The following is a 24,271-nucleotide window of genomic DNA, read 5'->3' on the forward strand; positions in this document are numbered from 1 at the left end:
ACATGCAGAAGTCTGGGTTGGTACTGTTTAGAGAAAAAGGAAGACAAGGTTCTCATCTCATGGACCATCAAGTCAAATGGAATGGCAGAAATATACACATTCTAGAAAGCTATACAATAATATAGTTCTAAATGTGAATGAGTCCAATCAGGTTTACTGGAGGGGGGAAAATAAAACTACACTTTTCTGTTTCTCAGGGAAGTCTTGCTTTCTACCCTTGAACATTCAACTAGCACTTGGTTTGATAGGCTCACCAGTTTGAAATTTGAGGAGTGCAAAAGAAATGAATCGAGGGAGGGAAAGGAGAGAGAATTCCAATTGAGGGAACAGAAGGAAAAGATGGGGACAGGTGATCCGTATGTAGGAATCGGAAAGCAATTTCAATCAGCAGAATTGAAAAGTCAGCGTAGCAAGGTATGGGACAAATTAGGAGGGGCCTAGGCTGGGGTCGGCAGAGCCGTTTGTGGGCCCTGAGGGGTACTGCCATGGGATCCCCAGCATCTTGCTTGGTCCGTCTTGTAGGATGTCCAGCATGTAGACATCGATTACATGGACCGGAAGCTGGACTTCACTCTCAGCCCCAGCTTCCAAAACCTCGGCCTCCTGATTGAGCAAATGAAGAATGGTGGCATGAGATTCATTCTCATTCTGGTAAGTATTTAGAAGATTAGCGCCCATTTTCTGTTTCTGTGTTCATGGCTGTAAAATAGTACCATTGGGAGAAACTAGATGGAGAGTACATGAGACTTCCCAAACATTTTTTGCAACTTCCTTTGAAACTATAATTATTTTTTAAAGTTTTAAAAAGCGAATAAAGGAGGACAGAACAAATGAAAAATGGCTTTCCAATGGTGATACTTTGCAATATTTATTTTTCATAATTGTCACTGGGATGTAATTTATTATTACAGTTCCCTTGGTTAGAGTTAGAACTGTGGACTGAAACACGGACTATAGCAACAACATCCAAAAATCCTCACTGTTTCAGGCTGTGCCTCGGAGGGAATAGCTATATTGTAGTCTCATCTATACCTTAGGGGGTTCAAAAGCCACTCCAGTTGTATCATTACCCGGCAATGGTGAGGCTCAGGGGACTTACTTCTTCTTAATTAAACTGACAAACCACTGAGCTAAGATTCAGAACACCAATTCATTATTTTGCACTGGAGGCTATATTTTGATAAACACAGAAGTAGTTACCTGCAAATGGTCCTCCCTTCTAGCTTCCAAGAAGTAGAGCATTATTTGCTGACTTTCATTCATTCATTCACTCATTCATTCAGGTATTAATTAAATACTGGGTCTTTGAAAATCACTGTTCTAAAATGTACGTGTGTGTGTGTGTGTGTGCGCGCGCGCGCGTGCATGTACGTAATCTAAATTAATGAATAAGACATTGTCCTTTTTCTTATAGGGATTTTATTCTATCAGAGATAGCCAATAAGTAAACATTAAAAAAAGATAATTTCAGATAGTGATGATTTATATGACAATTGTGAAATAAGATACTATTATAGAATAATTGAGACAGGTATGGGATGGGGTGAACAGGGAAGCCACTTTGGACACAGAACAGAAGAAAGAAGCTTCATGTTCTTAAGGAATATTGATATCACACTGTGGGAGCACAATAAATTGGCTTTATTCATGGGAGGGTAATGTCTTATTAACCTGGTTTATCTCTAGGAATGTTTTCAAACAGCATACTTTATTCCTCAAGAATTTTATAGACATAAGGCAAATTATCTACGGGTATTTTGTTTTTGTTTTTTGTCTTGGAGATGTTTTTCTCATGTTCGCTGTTTTAAACCCTTTCATTGCAGGACCCAGCCATTTCTGGCAATGAGACCCAGTATCGCCCATTCACCAGAGGGCAGGATAACAATGTATTCATCAAATGGCCCAACAGCAATGACATTGTCTGGGGAAAGGTGAGCCTTGGCAGAAGATGCCCATAATTAATCAGCACCAGAATGTCTTGATTAAAAGAGGCTGTCAAAAAAAAAAAAAAAGAGGCTGTCAATAAATCTTGGCAAAATATATGGGTAATTAATAAATTATGAATGAGTAGAAATCTGCCTGATGCTGATTAATAAGACCAAGGTTACAGGTCTAATTCTCTAAAATATCAGGGAGCTTTGTTCTATTATCTGGATCTATTCTGGTGTTCCACCCCCTTATGCATTCCAGTGGGTCATGTATCAAACCTAAAGAAGTCCTTTGAGAATGGCTCTGAAGTCTCTGCCTGCCAGGCACCCATGCTCAAAACTTGTGTTCATCTTTGACCTATGAGGCTTAGCATCCTCCATATCGAAATAAATCATTAAGCCCTGTAAATTCTCCTCCTCCTCATGTCTCCTTTAGTTCCTTTTTGTGACCTCAGTCTTCATCTGTTTGATTTATAGCAACAGGATTGTAGGTAAACTTCCTGACCCCGGATGACAGAAGCTCCTAGGCACGATTCAGACCCTGCTCTGTAACTGTGCTGTGCGATTTCCTGTTCTAGGTGCATGCCATGCTCACTGTGCCTTTGAGTGTTGCCTTCTCAGCTTACCCAAATAATACCTGCACTTCAAGACCAACTCAAATGTACCCCCCTAGGAAGCATCCAATGACCAGTTTAACTCTCCCTATTTCTTCCTTTTCCTATATTAGTATCCTCAGAGAGGACAGCATGTCATTTAGCATGCACATTTTATCTGTGAACTCTTAGAAAACAAGGACTAGAGGGACTCCTGGGTGGCTCAGTGGGTTGAGAGTTCAACTCTTGGTTTCAGCTCAGGGTCCTGGGATCGAGTTCCGCATCGGGCTCCCTGCTCAATGAGGAGTCTGTTTGAGGATTCTCTCTCCCTCTGCCCCTCCTCTCGCTCGTGCTCTCTCTTCCCTATCTCTCTCTCTCTCTCTCTCTCAAATAAATACATCTTTAGAAAAAAAAAAAGAAAACAATGGCTATTTCTTACTTAAATCTCAGTAGGTACAGATTATAGTACAGGGCCTATCATATAGTGTCAGTAAGCGTTTGCTGAATGGATTAATTATTTAATGTATATAGTGAATGTCCTAGGTATAGATGAGATTGGTTGAAACTCTGGATTTTTTTAATGCTATGTGTATTTGGGGTCCCCAAAAAGTGATAATGCTGCTTAAGAATATTGAGGCTAAGTTTATAGGTTGTGAATGAAATCAATCTTAGTTCTTTAGAGTCATGTTTGTTATTTTTGAAGAGAATTTTGTTATATGTCTATGACAGATCGCAGAGCAGACATTTGAAAGGTGATTGTTCAGAGGATGTATTTAAAACAGATTTAGCTCATTTTATTTTTGAACTTAATGATTTTGAAAGCTTATGAAATGAGTCAAGGGACCCTAGCCTATTTTCCCCTAACAGAATTTCGTATATTCAGATTTTACAATTTAATTAATGGCCAAGATCTCCAAGAATTTTATGGAGATGCATGTCATTAGAGTCTGACACGGGAATCATCTCATGGTCCATGTGCAATACCTTTTAGAGGTTTTTATTTTTCTTCTTCTTCTCTAGGTTTGGCCAGAACTGCCCAATGTGAATGTGGATACATCCCTTGACCATGAAACTCAGGTTAAGGTATAGTTATGTGCAGATTTCTGTCCACGTTGCCCTAAACATCTGGGTACTTATGAGTCTTATGCCAGCACTTGGTTAGGCAACTCTCTGAGCGTGCTTGTCAACTGGTAATTTCTTGGTAGAATGAGATCCTCAAACAGAAAACATCATAAGCAACTAAACTGGAAATGTATAGAGGGAAATCAAGTGAAATGTCTTCACATGTATGCCTTTAATAGATTGTATTTTTTTTAAATCCAATGGTGCTTGAAAAATAATGAATTGAAGTCCAGAATATTTTCACTGGAGAGGTTATGAACAGACTGGGTCTTTGATGAATTGTCCCCAGATAAGAAAATAGGCCAGCCAGTTCCAAAGGGGTAATGTTTTTGAACTCAGCACTTGATGCCACACCAGCCTGGGTATCTAGCAGCCCCTTTAAACTCTGCAGCTCCCTTTTCCCTGGATGACTGGTCTCCTTTGTTTGACCAGTGTAGAAAAAACATTTGTATATCTAAAGTTTGATCGTTTAGACACAGATAGTTAATTTTCCAGTTCATAGGATTAAAGGCCCAGTCATTAAACAAATCTCATGTTAAAGGGGATTTAACACTATCTAACCTCCTTCTAGGAGAATAATGAATGCAGTCAGCCTTCTCTGATCTTCGTGTTCACAGTAAACTCTGTAGAAGCAACAGCAGAGCTGAGGCTAGTTTCAGACCCTGAGAGGGGCAGTGCCTTGCACAAGTACCTGCTCCTCACCCCTTCCTGGTCCCAAGACTCCCCTTCCCAGACAGCTGGACAGGCAAAGACCCAATGTGAGAGTATGTGTTTACTCTTACAGTTGTACAGAGCCAACGTTGCTTTTCCTGACTTCTTACGTAATAGCACAGCCGCGTGGTGGAAGATGGAAATAAAAGAGCTGTATGCGAATTCTGAAGAGTCAGAGAAGAGCTTAAAGTTTGATGGATTGTGGATTGTAAGTGCACCCTTAGTGGTTTTTCTTTGGAAATGTTAGGAGTCAAACCACGGGGAGGCAATTCAGAGACAAGCAAAGGAGGGAGTTAAGGCTGGAGGAGTGAGAGAGAGGGATACTCTTATACAGTTGAGGTGCTGGACCCCCAGAGACACAGAGATGACTGTGGGTCTGCCCAGGAACATGCTTGCAGAAGCTGAAGCCCATGGAGGATGTGTGCCGCTACTGGAGATGCTGCCAGAGAAAAGGGGAGGGGGACAAATACCCCAGCTTCTCTTATCTCTCACCCTCCAGTTGCTGGCCAGTGCCTCCCATTGGCCAAACTACCCAGAAGCGAATGCTAGGGGAGCCTGAGGGCCCATCCTTTGATACAGGACAGAGCTGGGGCAGGCAAGGCATGAATCCAAGAGATCATAGGTGTTCACCATATTGGTCATAGTGGTGGTACAGATTCATCTTCAAAGGCTGGTCCAGATGTTGCTTACACATGTCAGTTGGCTTAAGAGCAGGGCTTCCTGAAATGTCTGCAGGACATGGTCCAAACGCTCTTCTATTTGTGCTTTTCTAGGGATGGGCGGCATATCAGCATTCCCATTTTCTTCCTCACTGTCCTGTGACCTGAAGTGTTGAGCATATTCTAGGCCAGGTCTCCAGAGCCTCACAGGTCCGGGCTAGGCTGAAAGAAGCTCATAATTCACCCAGAGACAGACTTACAAGCCCACTGGCAGCCCTGGGGCTTCTCTGGCCACTATTCTCAGGGTGGATCGGCCCAGAGCAGACATATGAAAGATTAGCCCAAATACAGGCAAAGCAAATAGTGAAGAGCTGTGGGTAGCTTTGAGGACTAGGGAGATGATTGCTCTGGGATTTTTGTTCTGCTGGCGAGCAGATTCGGCTGAAAAACTCAAAATAGTAAATAGTTCCCAAAATACTTGCCTTTGCCCTAGTATGTCCTGTTGAAGGTAGTCCAATTTACAAAATCTTAACTTTTCTGCTAACAAAGTAGGCAGTGAATTTTCACCTCAGGAACCGCCACTTCTTGCATTTAAGTAATAAATCCCCCAAGTATGATTTGATTTCCAGATTTGGTTCTGAGTTACCCACAACTCTTCAGGACTGCATCTATTGCAGAAAGCGAGACACTCCTCCTTGTGTTTGGTCTCTGCTGATGTCAGAATTAGTCCAAGCTACTGGACTAAGAAAGAGTAGGGGAAGATAATAGCAACCATTGGCCACAGATAAAAAGTGAGTAGTTCACACATGGGAAAACAAAGATGGGTTTCTTGTGTGGGGAGATGTATCAAGGAATCTCCTTAGGTCATGGATTCAGCATAATCTCCACATTTTTGCTACTATGAAGTAATCCTCACAAGTTTAAAAATGCCAGGTAAACTAGGAGTTTCACACTCTACTTAGATGAACATGGGTTCTTAGAGTCCATTTGGGTCAATGCCTTAGAGTAAACAGAGTCAATGAAATGATTAGCTGAGGGCTTAAATAAGATGTGTTCATCTCTGTGAAGCGGTGTCCTCCAGAGCCAAGGCCACACTGCCTCTGACATCACAGAATCTTTCTTGTTAACTCATTGCAGGATATGAATGAGCCATCAAACTTTGTGGATGGATCTGTCAGGGGCTGCAGCGATGAAATTCTTAATAATCCACCCTATATGCCATGTATGTAAATGATTCCTTCATCAAATTACTCCCCTACTCAAAAACTCTGAAAGTTTCCCTCTTATTGTCAAAGCAAAGCCTAATTTTGGAGAAAGAAAATACTTGTACACATGTCATAAAATCCCAAATAGAATAACCTTGAACAAGTGTAAATTACTAATCAGACATAGAAATAATGACATGATGTATTATGAAAGAAACCAAGCATTGGATGATTACATTTGTAACTATGAACTGATTGCTCACTTTACACAACCCCCCCCAACACACAGAATATTCTGATTGAAGAATGAAAATCTAGGCTCTGTACTCTCTCTGCCCATGTCCACAGACACTTCATGAAAGACATGCCCTAGTAGTCCTGTGGTACAAACAGAAATAGAGCATTAGAGGACCTTACCATCAAAGGTATCTCAGAAAGTTGAATCCTCTCACCTTACAGTAACCTGGGGAAGGAAGCGACTCACCTTCTTAGGAGCATCAAACAAGTAGTTTGTGGGACAGAATCTGCTAAGTTTCTTGACGTTTAGTCACGGTTATGCTGTCCATGTCTCACTAACTGTGTTCCTTTCCCTCCTCCTTCCCTCCCTCCCCTGCTTCCCTCTTTCCTTCCTCCCTTCCTACTCCTCCCTCCCTCAATATTTATGTATCAGACAAGCGCTAACAAATCAGAAAATTTAGAGACCTTAATACAGTTGTTTGAAACAAGATCTATTCCCTTGAGAATGTTACCATCTAGTGGAAAAAACAAGTCATAACAACAAAGGAGTTTCTTGGGCTGGTCAGTGAGCTCTGATTGCACTCTATAAACACCAGAGGACAATGAAGCGTGCCTTTCCCAGCTCCACGCCCTGTCCTTACCCTTCATTAGTTATCAAGTCACAGCATGTTGATTTTGTAGACAAAATAATTCTTGACATTGGAACTGTTATGGGTAACAAAGTCGTTGAGTGCAATGGAGAAATAGCAAGCTAATGAGCATTTCTCGTGAATGCACAAAGCAAGTTGTTCGGGAAGTAACTCGCATTTCCGCTCAGATTTGGAGTCCAGGGACAAGGGCCTGAGCAGCAAGACCCTGTGCATGGAGAGTGAGCAGGTCCTGCCAGATGGCTCGCGCGTGCGGCACTACGACGTTCACAGCCTGTACGGATGGGCCCAGACCAGACCCACCTACGAGTGAGTGTGTTCCTACAGTGGCCGGCTCAATCCCAAGAGCATGCAGCTCTTGATCTCGGGGTCATGAGTTTGAGTCCCATGTTGGGTGTAGAGATTACTTAAACAAATAAATAAATAAACTTAAAAAAAAAAAAGGAAGAAGGCTGCCTAAAATTTAGTCAAACTGAAGGGAATGTTAAGGCCTTGCTGGTCCCCTGGATTCCTTGCCTCTATATCTTTGCCAAGGGGACAAGTAGAAGAAGCCATACCCTCACCTTGAGGCGGTTTGTAAGACCTTTCACTTCCTGCTGACTCAGGACCTCAGGTGCAGCCAGAACTGAGTCACCAGAACTTTCTCCTTTCACGGCTCTTTGCTGGGCTTGCCCAGAGCTTTGTGCATGTGCTGTCTTTTCGGTTCCCAGGAATATGTAGGAGCTTTACAAAGTTCTCCATGGTAATACTTCTCCAGGATTTACTCTAAGACCAGCCAAGCTTTGTTTTGTCCCAGCTGAACCCCAGTCTGAATACCTATGATGGTGCCAGAAAATTGTTACTGTTTTGGTAATTCCCTGGCTTGAGAATTTATTTTCCCCTGCTGAGCTGAGCTCTGAGTCCAGTCAAATGGCCACAACACCTTGGGAATAGAGATTTTCCAGGGGGCTGGAAGCTAGAACAAAACTATTAATTATGCCCCGGGGGGGCTGGTGCTTCCCACAGAGCCCCCAAAGAGGTCAGATCTCTGAGGCTGCTGCAGGGCTGCTGGCTTTTGGAGCCACTGAACTAGGGATGGGGTCAGCTGAGAACAGCCCCAAGTTCAAGTCCCACACACCACGCTGTCCTGCCAAGATTTAGTGGTTTTTCTTGGATAGACATTAGTCATTTCTTTCTAGAGCTGGTTAATTTTTAGAGTTCTGCAATGGTCAGCGACAAAGCTCTTTGCATCACTCAAATCTACCCTTCCTCTCTACCCCTGCCTTATTTCAGGCCTTCATTATCTCTCAGACATGTGTGTGTGGAAGGCAGGGGTATGTGGGGGGGGGGTGTCCATCCACGTGGGGGTTTATGTTGGTGTGAAATATTGGAAGTGACCTAATGGATTAATCTTTACCCCAGTAGCTTTTCCTGACATCATTTACTGAATAATTCATCTGTGTCTATTGATTTGTAACGCTTCCTTCAGCAAATACGGGGATTGCATTATGGACTCGGATCTGTTAATAGCCTTTCTCTTTCTGTTCCATTGATTTTCCTCTCACACAATTGTTTTTATTTTCTTACTGAGACTGCAGGCAGAAGACCCACCTTCCGTAGCCAGATATTTGAACATCTTTTGTGTACATTTGTCCTTGTGTGCCAGATTTATCCCACTTTGTGAGGAGTAGCACAGAGAGAGAGTATTACCAAAGAGCTATAGTCATATATACTTTTATTTGGATCCTGGCTCTGCCTCCTTGCTCATTAAATGTCCTCTGGCAAATTGTCTAATTTCTCTGAGCCTCAGTTTTATAACAGTAAAAGGAGGCCAAAGAAACCTTCTCAGGAGGTTGAGAGGCAGTATACAACGGGAGTGACCAAGCTGATACCTGGTTAGAGTAATTGTTCCGTAAACTCCTGTCTCACACCTCACCCCACTCCTTCCTGCCACCTCTATGTAGGCAACTAGTTAATTCAATTTTTTTTTTTTTAAGAAAGGAAATCCACATTTAGGTGATGATGGATCTCCAGTTGTCCTGCTGTGACTCTTAGCATCACCTTTAAATAGCAGATGCTTCCAGGGAAGACGCTTTCTGGCTCCAAATGGAAAACCATTGCCACCTCATACTCCAGACTGGCGCGGCTCTCTGTAGCGAAGCCCCGCAACTGTCCATCCACGAATTCACCCCCAATTCACCTCCTTGTTCCCTTCCAACCAGAGCTGTGCAGGAGGTGACGGGACAGCGAGGGGTCATCATCACCCGCTCCACATTCCCCTCTTCTGGCCGCTGGGGAGGCCATTGGCTGGGCGACAACACGGCCACGTGGGACCAGCTGAGGAAATCGATCATTGGTGTGTGGGCTTCCTCCCAGGGGCCTCTGCTGGCAGGGAGGGGACTGGGTTGTGTGCCGGCGGCCACATTGGTTATGTCTACGTATCATCCACATGGGCAGAGAAAGCAGCAGGCGCTGACTTCTCTGTGGGTATGAGTTGTAGTCTCTACCCATCTTTGGATATTTTCATCATGGGTGGCCCAGGGCTTCAAAATCGGGTATGGAAGAGACAGGGCAAACGTACCCTCTGAAAGGGCTACTTTGTCCAACACAGCTGTGTCTTCTCATTGCAGGCATGATGGAGTTCAGTCTCTTTGGAATACCGTATGTAAGTTACATTGGGGCCATTATTAATTACTCAGTCGGATTCCAGCGTGTCTGCGACCTACAAAAGTCCCACCTCATGTTCTGATTTTGCATCTTCTCAGACAGGAGCAGATATCTGTGGCTTCTTTGGAAATGCTGAATATGAGATGTGTGTTCGCTGGATGCAGCTGGGGGCCTTTTACCCCTTTTCCAGAAACCACAACACCATCGGGACCAGGGTGAGGCGGCAGCTGGTGCTCAAATCACAACTTCTTCATCACCCTCAAAAGTAGCAGACTTCTTTGTTGAGGAAAAATCATAAAAATCAGAACCTCCATTTCATAGAAAACCCACAGAGTTCAAAACCCCAGAGTTATAAGCAATCCTCAGGAGTATCCTTTTGCTCATGTCTTGGGGAATGCGTGCCTATGAGGGCAGTAGGGGTTTGTAGCTCCCTATGGGGCTAAACTAGAAGAAGCTCCTTTTCCTTAGAGAATTTTTATTTTACTCCAATCCATCCAAGCTCCATCAGTGCTGCAGAGAGACCCATCTCTCCAGCCCTGTGCAGGAGACTTAGGAGTCTGTGATAAAGAATGGGAAGCCAGTAGCACCGGTTTAGTTGGACAGCAGGGGCAAGAGAAAGGATGGGATAGAAACGGAGCGTGGGATTGCGTAAGTGGTACATGGGACATGTGTCTGCTGACCTTCTTCTGATAGTGTTAGGACGGCATGAGGAGGTATCGGCCACATGTTCCTTTATCTCTTTAGAGACAAGATCCTGTGGCCTGGAATTCCACCTTCGAGATGTTCTCCAGAAAAGTCCTTCAGACCAGATACACCCTGCTGCCCTACCTCTACACTTTGATGCATAAAGCTCACACTGAGGGCAGCACTGTCGTCCGACCCCTTCTCCATGAGTGAGTACAGCCCGTTCCCCCAAGCAGGGGTTCTGGCCATGTCTGATGGAGAGCCCTCTGCAACAGTCCTAACACTTTGGTAGGGTTTTCATACATTTTTTTTTTTTTTAAGGTTTACGAATGACAGCAGAACATGGGATATAGACCGTCAGTTCATGTTGGGTCCTGCCCTCTTAATCAGCCCCGTGCTGGAAAGTGTGAGTTTTCCATGATAGATCAGAAACCCTCAGTCACATAATCTCAAGTACAAGAAGAGCGTTTTAAAGATCATCTTGTGCTGCTCGCTGTTTTCCAGCAAACACCTTTCTAGAACACACAAGGGAGATCTTTTTCTTTTTTCAAAATCCCCATTAGTGAAAACTTCACAACCCCAGCTGATTTCTCATTTTAGTGTCTTGTTACCCCACATCATTGTAAAGTTTACCTTTTTAAAAAATTAAGTTTTCTTTATGTTTGAAGAATTTTATCAGAGCTTTTTCAATTAAACTTCCCAAACTCAGGGTGCCTGGGTGGCTCAGTGGGTTAAGCATCTGCCTTTGGCTTGGGTCATGATCTTAGGGTCCTGGGATCGAGCCCCACGTCTGGCTCCTGGCTCAGCGGGGAGCCTGCTTCTCCCTCTGCCTCTTCCTCTGTGCTCTCTCTCTTTCTCTCAAATAAATAAACAAAATCTTTTAAAAAATCTTTAAAAAAATTTTGAGAACTTCCCAAACTCTTAAAATCATTAACAAAATTCCCATTGTTATCTTAATTCTACAGAAAGAATTTTAATAATTAAGTTATTGGAATATACATAATGACGTGTCAATTTTATGTTTCAGAACACTTTTGAGACCCCTGCTTATTTTCCCCCAGGCCGTTGGTATGACTACAGCACGGTAAGAACTCACATATCTTGTGAAGAACCAAACTGGTCCATGCTGGCTAGAGGGGTGGCCAGCACTTTCTCTTGACCTTGAGGCACATAATTTCTAAGGCAATGATTTTCAGCCTGTCAGCCAAGCAAGGTTTGCTTAAATAAAAGTATCCACAAAAAGCACAATCAGGTAAAATCTAACAACCATATCACATTGACTTTTCTCCCACCCCTACCCCCACCTTTTCTGGAGAATACAGAGAAAAGACTAGATTTCCAGAGTTTTTAACAAAACTGAAATCAGAGATTTTTTTCTTCGTTTACTCGCTGTTTCTTGCTGACTTTCGAACATGCTTCCTTAGAAAGACTTGTGTTAAGGCGTGCATCTGTTCATCTCATCTCTTTATCTTCATCCTTCCTTGCTTATATTCTGTCTTCTAGGAATCTGGCAATGTGTCGACAGGTGAGTGGAAAATCCTGGACACTCCCCTTGACCACATCAACCTTCATATCAGAGGAGGCTACATTCTGCCCTGGCAAGAGCCTGCGATGAACACTCATGCCAGGTAAGGGGGAGCGATGCTACCGGTGGCCTCACTTTGTCCTAAGGAGGCGTCCTCACAGACGCCGCCTGCCTTGACCAGGGCTCTGTGGATAACGAAGCCCAATTACAGACCCTCTCATTGATTCAGTTCCCTAAGTGCCTTCTGCCTGGGATCTGGGGGAGAATGCATTCATGAAGTCAGTCTTGGGGAGATCTTTTATCTGTAGCTCTGTGTCCCCGGCCTGGGGCAACATTTTTCTTTAATTTTAATTCAATGTGATTTTATTTTTTAGAGAGGGAGAGCATGTGTGGGGGTGGGGGGTGGGGGGAATGGGAGAGGATGCTCCATGCTGAGCACCGAGTAGGAGGGCTTGATCTGACCACCCTGAGGCCACCCTCATCTCACCACCCTGAGCCACAATCAAGAGTCCAGCGTTTAATCAACTGAGCCGCTCAGTCACCCCTGGTGCAAAAATTTTCTTGAGGGCAGGAGCATTTACCTCTTTCCACACTATTAAAAAGGCTGGGAATATTAATGAGCTCCTTGATTGGTGATGGCTATCCAAGGATGATTTATTGCCTATTTCCAGGTCTACATTGGTCAACTCAGGATGGATTTTATATAAATATAAAGGCTCATATATGTATTTTATATTTACATATTTATATTTGTATATATATACTAAATTAAAAGGAACATGTTATGTCAAGAGGGACACACATAAAAAGAACTAGAACCATTCAAAAGGAGAGAAGTTAACTCAGCCTTGTGGTGTAAAGCATGGTTTCACGTGAAAGAGAGCTCTGAACCGAGTCTTGAACAATAAACAGGATTTGAATATATGAAGACAGGGACAGAAATATTCTGGGAGTTTTAAAGAGCTAGAGGTGAGAAGTGAGTTTGGTTTGGGGAATAGTAAACCAATCAGTTTAATTGGAGAGTAAATAGGAAGAGGGATGAAATAAATAAAATTCAAGCAGGCTAGGATCAGGTCATGGTGGGCGCAAATGCCAGACCAAGTACTTTGTATTTTATTCTATAGCAATCTGGAGGCTCCTGGAGGGTTGTTTGGTGGTTTTCTTCCTAAGGAATTCATATCTTATCATATTACTTATAATACGTATGTAAGTAAAGTATGTTGATTTGATTTTTTAAGTGTCTGTATTTTTAATCCACAAGAAGATCATGCCTAACAAATTCGTATTAATTATTAAAAGTTAAATCTTTAAAAAATTAAATATTTTGAAATATATTCAAATCAAAGGACATTGATTATACATATTTGGTATTTATTTACCATAATTATTTTTAAGTCCCTACTATAAGGAACCACCTCAAAATTCCAAACATTTTCTTTCATTACATAAAATAATTTAAATATGACTACACTTAATGAAAATTCGTTGGCACATACATCCTTTGAGATGGAATCCATCTCTCTTTGCAAAATATATTTTCATAGACAAATATCTAAGTACATCTCAGTTTAATGGTATTTATATGTTTTAATGTATCATATAGTAGACATTTTGGTGTATAATTTTTTAAAAATAAAATTCTGTTTTAAACCATCTAGGAAACCTTAATACTTGAGAGGTGTGCAATAAGCTCTTTTATAAAGAAGATACGTTTAATTTACCTATTTTTGGAACTTTATGTGCATTTTTATGTACATTTTTAATGCATTATTTTTTTTGTTATAGATGAGTAATATTTTCAACAGAAACTGTCCTTCATTCTTACAACCTATAATCTCGAGAAAAAAATAACTCCTTTTTTTTCCCCTAGTCGACAAAAATTTATGGGATTGATTGTTGCATTGGACGACAATGGGAAAGCTGAAGGCCAGGTATTCTGGGATGATGGACAAAGCATTGGTGAGTATAAGCATTCCAGGGTTTCCATACAGCAGGCAGAAAAACCATAGCTCAGGATATAATTGGCATAACCTGAAAATCTATTTCTACACCTGTTTCTGCTACTGTTATAAAGCGATGGTGTTGGGAGAATTTTTGCTATTTTTGCCTGCTCCTTATATTATATTGTAATTACTGTAGAATAGTATATGGTCCCCAGCTTTGTAGGTTCGGCAACATGATGTTATGGGTTCAGCCAGGGGTGATCTATCTCTGCATAACTAACTGCCTTGCTCTGATAAAAGTGTGGATGCAAGTATCAGGCTGACAGTTCATTCATTCTCAGTGGTTCACAGACCTGGCTCTGTTATTTGGGCCAGCCATCTATTACCAGGCAGCCTGTTCCTCCTAAGTAGGCTCACTCAGGAGACAAATTGGAGCTCAGAAAATTTCTTAGTGTCTCAGAAGTAGGGAATTAAGCATTTTCAAAAAGATGCTGATACCAATGAAATACTACTTTGTATACTTTCCCCAATCTAGGGATATGACGGTGCTACCTGAGATAATTGGGTTTGTCACTATAGTCAGAACATCTTCTTCCTTAAACATCTTTATAGAAATACTGACATGTTGTTACCAACTGACGCCCATTTTCCAATACCTATTACTGACTAGAACATTCTAATCTTATAACGTGTCACAGTTTCTGAAATTATAGCTTGTTTATCGCTAGTAATATCTTCCTTTTCATTTTCTTCATTATGGGGGTAATATATTGTCATTAAAGAAAATATTTTAAAGACAGAAAACTAGAAAAAAAGGAATAACTTAATATTATTGTTGTATTCTTTTGCTTTCATGTTACTTAAGAAAATGCTTAATTTTTTATATCACTTAAAACATACCACACATTTAATTTCTGAGTGCCGTTTCTTTGCACTTAGCATAACGACAGAAATATGTCTAGATGTTATCATATGCTCCTTATAAACACCATTATGATTACTATATCCCACTGAGAGGATACGCCACAATTTATCTGACTTTCTGTAATTACTCTCTAGGGTACAGGATGTTTTCAGTTTTCATTGTTATAAACACCATCAAGTATTAAGCTTTGTTTGTGTTTCAGATTATTTCCATGGGGTAGATTCCTAGAAGTGAAATTATTGGTTTTTTTAGTCAATTTGCTTGAGTTGCATTTATACAGATAAAATGTATCCATCCTAAGTATACAGTTCAATACATTTTGACAGATAGATACGTTTATATTGCCACCACCACAATCAAGATCTAGAATATTTTTTTTAAGATTTTATTTATTTATTTGACAGAGAGAGACAGCGAGAGAGGGAACCCAAGCAGGGGGAGTGGGAGAGGGAGAAGCAGGCTTCCCGCTGAGCAGGGAGCCCGATGCGGGGCTCGATCCCAGGACCCTGGGATCATGACCTGAGCCGGAGGCAGACGCTTAACAACTGAGCCACCCTAGAATATTTTTATGACCCCAAATTTCCCCTTCTATGTCTTTTCAGTGAACTACCCCCCACTCCCAACCCCGACTTCAGGCTCTTACAACCACTGATCTGCTTTCTGTCACTCTAGATGAGATTTGTCTTTTCTAGGCTTGACGTAAATAGAATCATATAGTGCGTATCCTTTTGTGCTTAGCTTCTGTCAGTTAGCAAAGTTATTTTTGTAGCAAAATGTGTTGCCATCTGGCGGCATATAAAAGTAGCTTATTACCTTCTTTTAAATTTTATTTTATTTTATTATGTGATGTTAGTCACCATACAATACATCATTAGTTTTTGATGTGGTGATCCATGATTCACTGTTACCTTTTGACTCCTGAATAACATTCCATTGTATGGATATACCATAATTTATTTATCCATTTACTTATTGATGAATATTTAAGTTGTTTTATGTTTTTTACCCTTATGCATAAACCTGCCATGATTATTTGAGTATAAGTCATTTTGTGATCATACGTTTTCATTTCCCTTGGGTAAAAACCTGGAAGTGAAATTGCTGGGCTGGGTCAGATGATAATTGTTTGTTTAACTTTTGAAGAAACTGCCCAAGTATTTTCTAAAATGGCTATGCTGTTTCTCCTTACTGACGGCAATAATTCAGAGTTCCAATTTCCCACATCTTCACTAACACTTGGTGTTAGTGTCGGTTTTTAAAATTTTAACTATTCTAGCGCGCCTGGGTGGCTCAGTTGGTTAAGCGACTGCCTTCGGCTCAGGTCATGATCCTGGAGTCCCGGGATCGAGTCCCACATCGGACTCCCTGCTCGGCAGGGAGTCTGCTTCTCCCTCTGACCGTCTTCCCTCTCGTGCTCTCTATCTCTCTCACTCTCTCTCTCTCAAATAAACAAATAAAATCTTTAAAAAAATTTTTAACTATTCTAGTAGTACACAGTGCATCTCATTATGTTGCATTTCCTTGATGTTGAGCATCTTATGTTTATTGGCTATATGTATGTCTTCTTATTGAGGCATTGGTTCAAGTCCTTTGCCTATTTTTTATTATGTTGTCTTTCCCTTATTGACCTGTAGGAGTTATGTATACCAGTCTTTTATCAGATACAATTTGTATCTCCCTGTCTGTAATTTGCCTACATAATTCCTTTATAGTATCTTACAAAAAACAAACTTTAATTTTGATAAAAGTCCATTTTTTTCCATGCTTTTCTTTTATATTTGTGCTTTTTGTACCTTGGTCTAAAAAGCATTCTGGTACCAATTCTAACATGTGTGGGGGTGTTTCCCCATACCAACAAGCAATTCTGGGACACTAGGTGTCCTACAATTCAACTCAATTCTGACACTGTCTACCAGGAAATAGCACTGGATCCCACAGGTTAAGAGCTCAGTCCCACGGGATTGCCCCCTCCTCCCTTTCCCACTTCATACTAAGCTGGCTTGTCACCTATGCTTCTGAATGACCCACTGTAGATCGGAGGTTCCCGCCTTGGGATTCAGACACCAGTTCCAAGTCCAGGTTGTTACCTGTACCTCACACTAACTGGCTATAAATCAGAAGTTCCTACAACCGCCTGCTCAGGTTTGATTAATTTGCTAGAGCAGCTCCCAGAACTCAGAGAAACATTTTACTTACTAGATTACCAGATTATTATAGAAGAATATAACCCAGGAACAGCCAGGTGGAAGAAATGCGTAGGGCAAGGTATGTGGGAAGGGGCTCAGAGCTTCCATGCCCTCTCCAGAGATACTACTTTTCCTGAATCTCCACCTGCTCACCAATCTGGAAGCTCTATGAGCCCCATCCTTTTGGGTTTTTATGGCAGCTTCATTACACTGGCATCATTGGCTACATTATTGGCCATTGGCCATTGATTCAACCTCCAGCCCCAATCCCCTTCCAAAGGTCTCTGGGTGGGGCTGAAAGTTCCAGCCTTCAAATCACAGGGTTGGTTCTCCTGGCAACCAGCCAGGAACCTGAGGTGCTTTCCATAAGTCACCTCATTAATACAACGAAAGATACTTAGCTCTTAACACTTAGGAAATTCCAAGGGTTTTAAGAGCTCTGTGGCAGAAATGGGATGAAGACCAAATACGTATTATAAGTCACAACATCACATGGCCTAACCCAAGGTTACAGAGATTTTTCTCCTATATTTTTGGAAATTTTAGAGTTTTAGCTTTTACATTTAGGACTGTCGCCTATTTTGTATTAAATTCTGTACATATGTAATGGTCAAGGTTCATTTGTTCCCCAGCATGTTTATCCAATTGATCCAGCACCTTTCCTGAAAGCAGAATCTTTTCCCCTGTGATATTACCTTGACACCTTTATTAGCTATGAATAGGTCTTGTATAGCTGAGACTCTATTTTTGGATTATTTGTTCTGTTTCAGGGATCTCTATGTTTATACTTATAACAATACCACACTGTATTAACTAAGGTAGATTCAAAATTATTTTAACAAATAATAATTAACAAAAAAGTTGCTAGAATTTTGACTGCTATTGCATTGAGTCTATAAATCAGTTTGGGGACATCTGTCTATCATCTTCAATTACTTAGGTCTTCTTTATCTCAGAGCGTTTTATAATTTTCAGTGCATGGGTCTTACACATATTTTGTCAAGTACATCCTAAGTATTTCTAAGTTTTTGATAATATTGCAGATGGTACTTGAATTTTCTCGTCTCAGTGTATGGATAATGCATTATAACCCCGTACTCATTGAATATGGCATTTTAAAGAGCTGTTTTTCAAATGATTTGGTTGCTCATTTAGAGGTGGAGCAAGGTTAAGGGTGGGGATATGAAAGAATTTGATTACTTTTTTCAAAGTTCAACTTAGTCTTCAATTATTTCTGTAAAGTTCAATCTGATAAGTAAAATTCACGGAGAGTTGTGTGGCAAGTGGCGTCCCGGAGCTCTGGATTCAGATATCATTTCAGTCATTTCCTGGTTGTATGTCTTTTGGAAGGATGCTTAACGTCTCTTTGTCAGCACTTGGTCATCTTCAACATCTACAAAACTCTACTTACCGTGTAGATCTCTTTATGCAGACAAAATGATTTCATGTAGAGAGAGCAGTCCTGGCACGTGGATGCTGAGTAGCGTATGTCATTAATATGCAAGGTAAAGAAAATTCCAGTATAAGCCTTTAACATAAGATTTATTAGGTAAGATATACTACATTTACATCAGTGTGGTTAATATGACAACAGAAAGTCCAGAAGAAAGGAGGTTAACCAGCCACCCAAACTAGGTTTTAAGAGATTTGCAGCCTTACACCTTGTAAGAAAATAATAAGCTACCGTGCCAATTTTTAAATTTAAGGACTATATTTATTAATGAGCTAGAATGTTCCCATCTACTAGGAAGGACATATTTTCCTTAAATTAAATCTAGGTGAAGGATGAGATTTTGATCAGGGATTTGTTTGGTGAGCAAGAAATTGCAGCAAAAGGGGTTAGTGGCTATGCCAAGGTATTCAACACTGTATTGCGTCAGTGACATTTTGCCAAGTTGACTGGAGACTACATTGTCAGATCATGCCAACTACATGCCTGGGTGATTGGTCAGGAAGCAATTCCATTATCATGGCATGGAACATGGACAATAGTAAAGTCAGGTTAGAGAACGATGAGAGATAAGGAGATTAATTTTGCACCCTTGAAATTTGAGATGCCTTTGGAGTCTCCCGGTGGGGCTCACAATTTGCAAATATGGATGTGATGACAGAAAGTCTGATGAAGAGAGGAGTGAGAAGCCTGGAAGTGTTATGACAAGTAGAAATCACACTGGATTAATCTTTTAGATTAATCAGGTAGAAGTTTTTTTAATATATATTTTTATAAAAAATAAATGCCTTTTTGTTGTTGTTAGTTGTTGGGCCTGACTTTAACTTTTTTTTTTTAAACATTTTATTTATTTATTTGACACAGAGAGAGACAGCACAGCAGGGGGAGTGGCAGGCAGAGGGAGAGGGAGAAGCAGACTCCCCGCTGAGCAGGGAGCCCGATGTGGGACTCGATCCCAGGACCCTGGGATCATGACCTGAGCCGAAGGCAGACGCTTAACCATCTGAGCCACCCAGGCGCCCCCTGACTTTAACTTTTTTGATAACGGGTTTATTGAGATACAGTTCACACACCATGTAATGTACCCATTTTAAGTGTACAATTCACTGGTTTTAGTATGTTTGCCAAGTTGTGCAACCATTACACAGACAATTTTACAACAATTTCTTTATCCCCGAAATAAGCCCTCCACCTTTTAGATATCACCCCTCAATCCTCCCTTGCCCTGCCCCCATTCTCTCCAGCCCCAGGAGATGCAGCCCTAGGCGTTTACTACTCTGTCGCTATGCAACTATGTATGCTAAATATTTCATAGGAATGGAATTAGATGGAGTCACATAAATGGAATAAATGTGGCCTTTTATTACTGCCTTCTTTCACTTAGCATAACATTTTTAAGGTTCTACTGAGTTGTAGCATGTATTTGTGCTTCCTTTCTTTAATATGGCTGAATAGTATGATATTGTATGAATGTACCACATTTTATATATCCAGTTCTCAGCTAGGAGATGTTTGGGTTGTTTCCACTTTTTCACCATTAGGAAAAATGCTGCTATGAACATTTGTGTACAAGTTTTTTGTATAAACATATTTTTTTAGTTCTCTGGGGTACATACCAGGGAGTGGAATTTCCCCTTTGTATAGTAACTCTATGTTTACTTTTTTTTTCTTCATTGTATTAGCATTCCTTTATTTTATAAGTTCACTAACACCTATTAAAATGACATTCAGAACCAGATGTTCTGATGTCACATACCAGAAACCCAGGGTTAGAGGTGATAGCTGCAAACTTATCAACCTCAGCATTTGATCCTGCCTCGTTTTGACTGCACAGAATCAGTAAAATTGTGATTCAGACAGAAAATAACTTCGTATCTTAACCACTGCTCATATCTTCATAATAAATGTAGGGCAATACACACCTAAAAACCATCTATGATACATCATCACATCCGACAGGCTACCGTGGCACCTGTTATCACATAAGTTGACATTTCTCAGAGCACCATATGTGTGTAGCGATAGCCCCTCTGTACAATTTTGTGTGATAAATTCACAGCAGTAAATCTAAATATATAAATACTAGTGCAGAACTACAACCGTCCTAGTCTGTGACACATTTGGAAGACATTTAATAGCACAGAAATGACGAAGGATTTAGACAGAAAACTGTACAGAATGAGCTCCTCGGCAGCACAAGGAAGGGACTGATTAATGTCTATCACGAGTACACTGACTGTTCTACTTTCATGCTCTGCTTCCTGGTTGCCTAAGATTCAGGAGAAATGCCCTTCTAGTCCTGCCCAGAGAAGGGCCGCCTCCTCCTCCTCAGCTGCCTCTTGGTCCTTTATCAGCGCCAGTAGCCAGTAGCTGCAATAAGCCAGCGGATGGGCCGTCCTGTGGCTGAGCAAGCTTCCTGCGAAGGGTTCTGTGGACTGCTCCAGCCAAGATTTGGTCTCGGCGGGCCTGATTCACAACATCTTTCTCAACTGCTCCTCTCTCTACCAGTTTCTGTAATAAAGGCTCCAACCTCAGCACATAAGCAATTTCTCTCCATCCTTCTGATAAGTGGTCAGATACTTGATCTGCAATTCCCTAGGATTATCAATAACCCCAAATACCTGCTCAAGAGCCTGCAGGCATTCAGCGACTGTAATGAAGGGACTGTTTATCTTGAGGACACGAATAACATCAAATGCCGGGCCTCTAAGGCTCTCTAGCAAGCCTCTTCTTTTCTCTGCATCTGGCACCCGCCAAGTCTTCATCATCTGAGTAGGATGAAACAGCCAGGATTCAAATTCTTCTGGTTCCGGAGGGTCACCGCCTGAGAACACTCTCAGCTTTTTGTATTTCGGGTACCGCAGGGCGGGCCGAAGAGCCTCCTCTAATGCCTGTGCCAACATAGGGCCTGTATTTCTGGGATCATGTCCTGGCCTGGGTCAAAAGGGTCGTTTCCATATCCAAGAGCTCCGGTCAACTCCCCCAACGTTGTGCCCTCTCCCTCTAAGAATTCATTTAATCTGCTTAAAAATTCATTATTCAGGTCTGGGGGCTTGAAGATCACTCTCCAGACACCCCCTTTTCCGGGGAGCTCCTCGGGGACTAGAGCAAGAGCCGTCTCCTCAGTCAGCCCTACTAAGGCTACGTTCCGGTTCTCCTCCCGCCGGGACACCCTCCGGAGCGGTCTGTACCCGCCCATGGGCGCCAAACCTGCCCGCGGAGCCTCCCCGATTTCTGCCACAGCGCAGGTCGGGGGGATGCCGGCAACCAACAGCGCTTTCCGAGGGCTCACCTCCATCCCCCTGCACCAGTCTTCCAAGAGCCTCGGCGTCAGGGTGCCCCAAACAACAGATTTTTAAATTCTAATGGGGCCGGGGCACCGATGCCGCCGCAACGCACGGCGTTTCTCCGCGGCACCCCCGGTGAGTGCCGTCAGCGTCCCGACCGGAGGCCCGCAGGGAACAAAGCAGTCGGGTTAGCGGCAGGTGTCTGGGACCGCGGCCCCGAGAGGCCCCGAGACGCCCCGCGGCCCCGGGCGACCTTCCGGCCGGCCCCACCGCGACAAGCGGCCGTCTCACCCTCTCCGCGGCCCCGCGCGCCCCTCGCCGCGATCCAGTCGTCCGCGCCCGCGTCCCGCGCCGCCGCAGCCCCCGCCCCCGTCCCCACCCGAGCGGTGCCCACTCTATGTTTACTTTTATGGGAACTCCCAGATTCTTTTATAAGGAGGCTGCACCGTTTTACATTCCTTCAGCGGTGCATGTGGGGTCCAGTGTCCCCACATCCTTGTCAACACTTACTATCATCTTTTTGAGTAGTCATCCTGGTGGGTGTGAAGTAATATACCATTGTAGCTTCGATTGATTTGTGTTTCCCTGATAACTAATTGCATTGAACATCTTTTCATGTACTTACTGGCCATTCATACATCTTCTTTGGAGAAACGTCTATTCACAAACTGTGTCAATTTTTACATTAGATTATCTTTTTATTATTGAAGTGTAAGTGTTTTTATATCTTCTGGATACAAGTCCCTCATCAGACATATGATTGATAGTACTGACAATTTGGGCTAGATAATTCTTTGTTGCTGGTGGTGGTTGGACTGTTATTTACAAGATGTTTAGCAACACCCCCAAATGCCAAAAGCACTCTCCCCAGCCCCAAGAGGTAACGATCAAATGTGTTTCTAGATATTGCCAAAAGTCCCACCAGCAAAATCACTGCTGTTTGAGAACCAATGTTTTAAGGGAATCTAGAGTCCTTTTATATAGCCTGAGCTAATTAGAACTAGATGATTGATGTCATAGTGGGTTAATAACACCACAGTTAGTGTGGTGTTAAAAATCAGCTCCCTGTGAGCAATATATTTCAAAAATTTAAGGAGAAAACACTTTTCTATAAAATTTTAGTTTCCTTCAACAAATGTCTTAGTGTCAAGGTTAAGAATCAGTAGTCCCTGAAAGTTTTAAAATTTTTATACTTTTTTTTTAAACTTTTACACAAAGGAGCTCTTTGCTCCATTTCACCAACAGACTTAGAAATTCAAAATTTAAAACACCAGGACACAGTGTAAGTATAGCTTTAACTTAAATATTCTGTTAGTAGGTTTTTAACTATTTGTTAAATTTTTCCTTACATAAGGAGATTTAATAGCTAGCTCAAGGATAATCTTAGATCACCTTATTAACAAAATTCCATTCTTTAAAAATTCTTCATTCAAACTGCTAAAAGAGTCTATAAGCATTTGCTTAGGTCACATTTTCTAGCCAAGGCTAAATTTTAAAAAATATAGGTTTTATAATTATTTCTTCAAGAGTAGAGGTAATTTATAGAAAAGAAAGAAGAGGATTAATTGGCTCAAGGAGAGAATATGTTGGAATATTGGTAAGAGATGGAATGTTGATAAGGGCAAGAACAGAACATGAAATGGAACTGACTTTTAAGAAATAAGAATTATAGAAGCTACATGAGAAGAATGAGTAAAGTAGACATCTACTAAGGATTATTTCAAGGAAGAGATGTGTGGGGAAAGAGGCCTAAAACACCTGCATATAATGAAGAGATATTTAGATTTAATATATTGTGTCACTGGTGACTTTGAAAAGATCAGATTCAGTGAAAAAAGGAAACATAGGAACTGAAATATAGGAGATGTAGGATTGAATTATGAGTTGAGTCCACAGACATAAGAAGCAGAGGCTACCTTTTTTTGAGACAATATGGCACTAAAAAGATGTGATTGCTTGCTATAGAGAGAGCCAAGCAAAGGGTTTGTCAGAACGGAGTGTTCTGGAGCATAATTGGAGCCTAGAGGAGCAAAGAGGGTCTGGGGAAGAACTGATGGAGTAAGTTATGTAGAGGCAGGAGAGCTTGGGAACTAGATCACTGTGGTAGGATGATCTAAGAGAATAATCACGAAGGTGAAGATGATGATGACTTTGCTTATGATAGTGAAGTATACATTTTGAGTACTTACTCTGCTCATGCAGCATACCATGAGCTAGGTGCTACTATCTCCATTTTACAGATGCTAAAATGTTAATTGCTGGAGTTTGCACAACTATTAATTGTAGGAGCAGGGATTTGAATCCATATCAATCTGACTTGAGCCTGAATTCCTAACCACTCTCCTCTGCTTTGAACCTTTATCATCATGGTCATGTCAACTCTCATGGTTATGTGCTTGTTAGGTTGGCACAGAAGAAACCAGTCAGTAGCCTCCACATTTCCTCATCTGGGGTATCTATCTTTGGTTCAACCAAGATCTTCTGGTTTTACAACCACTTGATCCTCACTTGAAATACCCTCTT

General features: G+C 41.7%; 1 protein-coding gene across 1 annotated transcript in view; it reads left to right on the top strand.

The window, feature by feature from the left end:
• MGAM2 (maltase-glucoamylase 2 (putative)) overlaps positions 1-24,271 on the top strand; it is a 93,188-nt gene that overhangs the window by 60,024 nt on the left and 8,893 nt on the right. The window contains 14 exon segments of the mRNA XM_073899310.1: positions 523-651; positions 1,824-1,931; positions 3,542-3,604; positions 4,428-4,562; positions 6,151-6,235; positions 7,273-7,411; positions 9,304-9,437; positions 9,712-9,746; positions 9,847-9,963; positions 10,493-10,641; positions 10,754-10,838; positions 11,460-11,516; positions 11,936-12,060; positions 13,828-13,916. Coding sequence (XP_073755411.1) covers positions 523-651; positions 1,824-1,931; positions 3,542-3,604; positions 4,428-4,562; positions 6,151-6,235; positions 7,273-7,411; positions 9,304-9,437; positions 9,712-9,746; positions 9,847-9,963; positions 10,493-10,641; positions 10,754-10,838; positions 11,460-11,516; positions 11,936-12,060; positions 13,828-13,916 — 1,450 coding nt within the window.

The sequence above is a fragment of the Callorhinus ursinus genome, unplaced genomic scaffold (genome assembly GCF_003265705.2).
Source record: "Callorhinus ursinus isolate GAN/ISIS: 27379988/994484 unplaced genomic scaffold, GSC_fseal_2.0 scaffold12, whole genome shotgun sequence".
NCBI classification, from domain to species: domain Eukaryota; kingdom Metazoa; phylum Chordata; class Mammalia; order Carnivora; family Otariidae; genus Callorhinus; species Callorhinus ursinus.